General features: G+C 41.4%; 1 protein-coding gene across 3 annotated transcripts in view; it reads right to left on the bottom strand.

The window, feature by feature from the left end:
* glsb (glutaminase b) overlaps nt 1-7,404 on the bottom strand; it is a 37,594-nt gene that overhangs the window by 13,433 nt on the left and 16,757 nt on the right. For all 3 annotated transcript variants that reach the window (XM_014026195.1, XM_014026196.1, XM_014026197.1), the window contains exons 7-13: nt 7,053-7,111; nt 4,500-4,532; nt 3,470-3,528; nt 2,995-3,061; nt 2,674-2,724; nt 2,382-2,558; nt 464-595 (exon numbers count right to left, since the gene is read on the bottom strand). In XM_014026195.1, coding sequence (XP_013881649.1) covers nt 464-595; nt 2,382-2,558; nt 2,674-2,724; nt 2,995-3,061; nt 3,470-3,528; nt 4,500-4,532; nt 7,053-7,111 — 578 coding nt within the window. The remainder of the gene's footprint in view (nt 1-463; nt 596-2,381; nt 2,559-2,673; nt 2,725-2,994; nt 3,062-3,469; nt 3,529-4,499; nt 4,533-7,052; nt 7,112-7,404) is intronic.

The following is a 7,404-nucleotide window of genomic DNA, read 5'->3' as shown; positions in this document are numbered from 1 at the left end:
TAGCAGGCATGGCATGAAAGAGCTGAACGTTTTGAGATATGAATGTTGAAGTAGCACAAAAACWTTGGAACGAGGGAGGTGCAGAAAACCGTACGGAAGAAAAACTGATGTGAACAGWGTGATGGTGAGAGGCGTTCACTGATTCTGGGTCAGTGCTGAGACCTGCAGGTGACCCTGCAGGTGACCCAGCAGGTGACCCAGAGGAGCAGCTTCCTGTTGACTGGAACCTGGACCACCTGCTGTCAATCATTAACCAGTAACTCACTGGTTGAACGGGTTCAGTGACTGCAGCTTTGAAAAGTTTCCAGTCATTAATGACTTTCCATCCGTTCCTCCGACTCAAACTTTGTCCCTGAAGTTCTTCTAAATCTAAAGTTTTATGGATCACCGTGTCCTGACCCGGTTTTAAAGTCCGGTAAATAAAACTCCTTGAGCACTCTGKATGTTTCAGGACCCGACCTACCGTGCAGAACTGGATCCCTCGGACCGAGTTGCCCAGCTTGTCGAGCGGCGGCGACCAGCACATGATGCCCATCACGTTGGGAACGACCAGCAGGATGCCTCCGGCCACGCCCGACTTGGCAGGAAGTCCAACCTGAACCGGGACAAAAGAACCGGGTGAAGACAAAAACCAGAACGGCTTTACGTCCTCATCCTGTCACAACCTGATTATCTGCAGATAATCTAAGCTTTACATCAGCTATGACTAATTTATTCTGAGAACGCTGAGTCAGCGCTGTTTACAGTTTTAGACCGTGACTTGGTGCGATTTTAGCTGTTTGTACATCAAGTGGAAGTGGCTTCAAAATATTTTAACTTTATTTACAAATATTTTCTACTCAGACTGCTGTAGCCATGTACCTCATGCTTTAATGTGTTGTGTGTTCACAGATGTGTTGTGTGTTCACAGATGTGTTGTGTGTTCACAGATGTGTTGTGTGTTCACAGATGTGTTGTGTGTTCACAGATGTGTTGTGTGTTCACAGATGCTCTTCTGCAGACCTCAGTTGTAACCAGTGGTTATGTGAGTTACTGTTGCTGTTCTATCAGCTCCAACCAGTCTAACCATTCTCCTCTGACCTCTGACATCTGACATCAACACCTGCGGCTCACTGGATATTTCCTCTTGTTCGGACCATTCTCTGTAAACCTTACAGATGGTTGTGGGTGAAAATCCCAGTAGATCAGCACCAACAACCATGTTTAAAGTCACTTAAATCATATTTCTTCCTCATTCTGATGCTCAGTTTGATCTGCAGCAGGTCATCTTGGACACGTCTAMATGCTGCCATGTGRTTGGCTGATTGGACWTTTATGTTAATGAGCAGCTGGACAGGTGGACCTAATGAAGTGTCAGGTGAGTGTATCAAAGTGTTACACAACACCCTGTTACTGGTACAGCTCCCAGTTCACCACTTTTAGCTTCTGTCTACAGGCCTGTTAAATTTAGGTTTTAACTCTGGACTAACTGGTCCACTGGTTCTGGACTTAATAGTTTTAGTTGGTCCAGTTGTAAGGTTTTAGGTCCTGACAATAAAGGTTCTGTTGATACAATTGGACCACAGGTCTCAGTGGACCCTGAACTGGACCACAGGTCTCTCTGGACTGGACCACAGGTCTCTGTGGACCCTGGACTGGACCACAGGTCTCTCTGAACTGGACCACAGGCCTCTGTGGACCCTGGACTGGACCACAGGTCTCTCTGAACTGGACCACAGGTCTCAGTGGACCCTGAACTGGACCACAGGTCTCTGTGGACCCTGAACTGGACCACAGGTCTCTCTGAACTGGACCACAGGTCTCAGTGGACCCTAGACCGGACCACAGGTCTCAGTAGACCCTGGACTGGACCACAGGTCTCAGTAGACCCTGGACTGGACCACAGGTCTCTCTGAACTGGACCACAGGTCTCTCTGGACTGGACCACAGGTCTCTCTGAACTGGACCACAGGTCTCAGTGGACCCTGAACTGGACCACAGGTCTCTGTGGACCCTGGACTGGACCACAGGTCTCTCTGAACTGGACCACAGGTCTCTCTGAACTGGACCACAGGTCTCAGTGGACCCTGAACTGGACCACAGGTCTCTGTGGACCCTGAACTGGACCACAGGTCTCAGTGGACCCTGAACTGGACCACAGGTCTCAGTGGACCCTGAACTGCTGTGGACCATGAACTGGAGCACAGGTCTCTGTGGACTGGACCACAGGTCTCTGTGGACCCTGAACTGGACCACAGGTCTCAGTGGACCCTGAACTGGACCACAGGTCTCAGTGGACCCTGAACTGGACCACAGGTCTCAGTGGACCCTGAACTGGACCACAGGTCTCTGTGGACCGGACCACAGGTCCCAGTGGACCCTGGCGGGTGGTTCAGACTCACGTGGAAGGCGAACTGTCCGGAGAAGTCGTACATGCCACAGGAGTGCATCAGGCTCAGCGTGTTCCTGACCGCCTCAGGGCTCAGGACACGCTCGCCTGTGATTGGACAGATGCCGCCGTTGGCCAGGGTGGCYGCCATGACGCTGGCGCTCTCACAGGTCACCTCGATGGCGCACAGCTGGAYGGGAACGAAGCAAACCGAGTCAGAGTTTTATGTTAGAGGCAGAGGATGAAATAATATAATTATTATTTTAATAATGAAATAAWGAAGCAGCAGGTGGAGCTGCGCTCACCTGAAAGTACAGGTCCAGGACTGACGTCATGTCCGTCCCTTCAGGGAAACACTGCAGATAAACAAGAAAACACAGATTTACACTCAACACACCTGAAAACTCTTTTTATTGTTGAATAAATGAGTTCAGACATGAAAACATCAACAGTTTATTCATTTATTTAAGTTTATTTGTTGATTTATCTTAATTAGATTCAGTTTTTAACCTCTTCAGTTCAACTTGAACTCACAGCAGCAGCTGGAACATTTGTTTATGAAATGTAAATTATTTTAATCTTCCTGCAGAGGAACCGGATCGGTCCGGTCTGACCCACAGACCCACCTTTTTCTCCTTCAGGTAGTAGCCGATGGCGAAGTTCCTGTCTCCTGACTCGCGCTCCGACTGGAATCTGTYACAGACAAGAGCAGAGCGATCTGGTTACACACGCACACACACACACACACACTGCACGTGTCGATGTGCGCTCTCTGCACGTCGGAGCAGGAATCCTGTGGCTCCGCCCCTTCACGTGTCGGTACACACAGAACCTTCACGCCATCGTTCTGAAACCAGAGCCTCTGATCTTTTCCTGGAAGAAGCTCCGCCTCCATAAATCATGTCAGATCTTTACAGCAGGAGCCACCGGACCAGAACCGAGCAGAACCTTTTCTGACGGCTCGGTGCAGAAACCAGAAGTCTCAGGTCTAAAATAACAAACGTTCTCCTCCAGTAAAGGAACAGAAMGCTGAGGAGGATCGGCACGTTTACGGCGACGACACAAATAAAGTTTTATCAAAAACAGAAATCTCTGACTCACGTGGCGTTGCTGAAACCCACGTACTCGTTTCCTGCCATGTTTTTCAGGAAATTCATGGCCTGAAAAAAAAAGAAAAAAAAAGAAAGAAGCTAAAATGAGAACAAAGATGGTGAATTCTTGGCAGCCATCTTGGATTTTGCATTAGCATTCAGTTTGAGTTACACACTACTGTGTTACAAACACACAAGATGAAGAAAGTACTACAAAGCTCAAAACAGTGGTGATTAATCAAAATGTAAAATTAGCTGAAAAATTGTTGAAAATCTGAAAAAACCTGAAAACAGCTAAAAAAAACCACAAATTAAAGAAAAAGATTAAAAGTAACACTCAAATCACAACAAAAATTGAAAAATGCTAAACTAAACCCCAAAAAAGCTGAATAAAACCTAAAAACAGCTAAATAAAAACAGAAAAAAGCTGAAGAAAAACCTAAAAAGCTAAATAAAACCTAAAAAAAAAAAATCTAAAAAGCTGAAACACAAAAAGGCGAAATAAAACTTTAAAAAAAGCTGAAAAAAGCTAAATAAAACCTAAAAAACGCTAAATAAAACCAAAAAAGGCTGAATAAAACTGAAGAAAGCCAAATAAAACCTAAAAACAGCTTATTTATAAAAGCTAAATAAAAACAGAAAAGAGCTGAAGAAAAACCTAAAAAAAGCTGAAAAAACGAACAAAAAAGACTAATAAAACCTAAAAAAAAAAAATCAAAAAAAGCTGAAAACACAAAAAGGCGAAATAAAACTTGAAAAAACAAAAAAAGGCCGAAAAAAGCTAACTAAAACCTAAAAAAGGCTAAATAGAACCTAAAAAAAGCTAACTAAAACCTAAAAAAGGCTAAATATAAGCTAAAAAAGCAAAATAAAACCTAAAAAACCTAAATAAATCTTGTAAAAGCCTGATGAAACAGAGYACCATGTTTCCTGATTTGATGTTTTTGTTGTTGTTTACATTTGTCCACCTCAGGAGCGGTCACATGACCAGACAAAGATGATTTCTCAGGACAAATCAAACATTTTTTCTCTGCACTCACATAGTCAAACTTCTCGGCGTTGCTGGCGTGTTGCTGCAGAGAGAAGCAAACAGGAAGTCAGTTAGTCCGGCTGCTTCATCAGGAGCTTCTGCAGCTTAAAACATGACAACTACACAATGACAAGTTGATTTTATCACAACTAAAAATGTAGAAAGAACTCAACTTTGTCTCAAGCAGATGTCAAATTATAAAAACTTTAATTTGTTACGAACAGAGGGGTCTGTCTGCAGCTGGAGAGAGGTTTAGATTGAGTTTAAACTAAAGCGTGTCTGATTCTGACTGTGCAGGTGGGAAAGTTGACTTCTTATGAGTTACAGTGATGCATGTGGGCGGAGTCAAGGGTCTAAATCTGTGCCTAAAACAGTCAGAAAACAGGAGGAAGACGAGGAGAAACGTCCTTCAGTTGGTTTCTGAGGTTCTAGCTTCAATCTGATGCTGAATCGTTACACAAAAGAACCACAGCAAGAATAAACAATGCACACATGCACTTTAAAACTGCATGATTTTAATCGTTTTAAGTTGTTTGAACTGAAGACAGGAAGAAATAATGATGTGGGTGTTAAAGAGTCACTACACAGGTTTCTACAGAGCTGATTAAAAAAAGAAATAAAAAGAGAGCGAAAGAGAACAGAGGGAGAGAAGGGGGGAGATCAGCAGATAGATATGGAAAAGGAAGAAAAAAATTACCAACGTCATTGACCTGCAGCAGCGGTCATTATTTCCCACAGTTCCTAAGTCTGGAAAAAATGCAACATACAAAAAAAAAAAAAAAAAAAAAAAAAAAAAACAACAACATGTAGCCTTCAAGCAGCAGGTAACAACAATTCTGCACACTGCCGGGGCAAACCATCCCATAATTATCATCCCTCCGAGGTTAATCTGAGCGTCATACATGAAATATTCAGAGAGGAAAACAAACATTACCATGAGCTGCAGACAAAAACGCTCCGTCTGAATTCAGAGGCTCAGATAACTGACAGGAGGATTTTTACAGATGAAATTAAATAAATATTAGACTATTTACAGTGATTTCATCATCAGCTCTATAAAAACATAACGATGCATTCTGAAGCTCTGATGAGCTGTAACTATTATTTCCTTCAACTATAAACATACTCCAGGATGCTTAGTTTTTATACATTTATAAATATTTAATGCAACATTGACGTCACATATTATTTATGCTGCAAAGCATTCTGGGTAAATGATGATTGATACTGGCTACTCCAGTGTGAGCTCTGTTTAATTAAAACATTAAATCTGGACAATGTCTGACATTCAGCCTTCTTAATTTAAATTTATATAYATTGTTAGCWCCAGAGCTAATARTTRTAGCATTASCTTCAAAATTAATATATATTGTTAGCTCCAGAGCTAATAGTTATAGCATTAGCTACTAAGTTTATGTATTATGGCATTAGCTCTAGAGCTAATAAAAATAGCATTAGCTTCTGAGCTAGTGCTAGCCCCCAAGTTTATATAATGATGTTAACTTCAAAGTTAATAAATATAGCATTACCTCCAAAGCTATTAAATACAGAATTAGCTCTTGAGCTCTTATAATATGGTGTAATGTTCTAGAGTTAACACAGATGATGTTAGCTCCAAAGCTAATAAAAATAGGTCTCTTACAGTTTTCTGTTGTAAATAAGACTACCTGAAGTAAAAAAATAAAATATAACGTTAGCTCTCCAGCTAATTTACTAAAATCAAACTGATTGTTTGTTTCAGCTCATAGAAACTAACACAAAATACAACTCCATCACACATTATAGCCTTGACTCAGTGTTTTACTCTCAACTCTGCAAACAACCATCATTCCCAGAATGCATTGCATCAGTAAAAAAAATGTAATAAACATTTTAAAAAATAATTAATGTTTTCACGTTAAATAACTTTGTAGATTAGACAACTAAACACATTATGTGAAAATAGTGGAGATGACTTTAATCTAACTTTAAAAGCAGCCGCTGATTTCAGACAGGCCCCGCCCCCTTAGTAAAGGTGAGTTTTATCTGACAGGTTTGTGACGTGATGGAAAAACATCTGATCTGAAACCTGCCTGACTAAAACTGACAGCGTACAGCAAGAAAGATGACTCCTGCTGAAGGTAAAGCCTAGAATAATCTAATCTAACATGAATTATCCTGGATTAAACCATTGTCGCTTTTATTTATCCTTAAAAAACAGAGCTAAATGTGAGAACGACACTTAAAAATGTTTAAATCACACACAAAACACTGTTAATTTGCTGCAAACCGTCTTTCTGCACAGGTTAATCTCTATAATCTCAGTTTCATTAATCTTAAAGAGCTGAGAAACCCTTTGAGTCTGAAGTGCAGTGAGAGTTTATTATGATGAGGTATTTAATCACCCAAAAACAACCAATCTGTACAAACATTAATCTAGGCTCCTTTTAATCCAGGTGCTACAGCAGATCTATACCCACCGTTACAGGGGATTATCTGTCTAAAGTTTAAAGAGGAGGAGACACAAACTCTGGATGTTTAACAACAAACAGCAGATAAGAGGAGAAAGTGTGGCGACTTTTACCTTAATCAGTGAAGTACAAACAATGGCTCCAGCGTTCACCATGGGGTTGTGAGGCTTATCTGACGACAACAAGAAGAGCTCYGTTAGCAGGCGGAGTGTTGAACCTCAGGCTCCGTTTAAATTAATTAATTAGTTATTTACTGTTGTAGCGGAAACGTGAATATCTTCTCAAGAGACAGTCAAACTTTTGTTCCTGTTAACTCCACCTTTTTCATCCTGCCTGCAACATCTCAAAGTTTGAATAATGACTTCTCCTGTTAATTCATCTGATACATCTGATTCTTCACCCTTAGGCCTTAGAACAAAGACTAGACTTCCTGTCGCCAGTTAATTTGTTTATCACCTCTTTCAG

The sequence above is a fragment of the Austrofundulus limnaeus genome, unplaced genomic scaffold (assembly GCF_001266775.1).
Source record: "Austrofundulus limnaeus strain Quisiro unplaced genomic scaffold, Austrofundulus_limnaeus-1.0 Scaffold533, whole genome shotgun sequence".
Lineage (NCBI taxonomy): Eukaryota > Metazoa > Chordata > Actinopteri > Cyprinodontiformes > Rivulidae > Austrofundulus > Austrofundulus limnaeus.
This window is presented reverse-complemented; position numbering and strand designations above follow the sequence as displayed.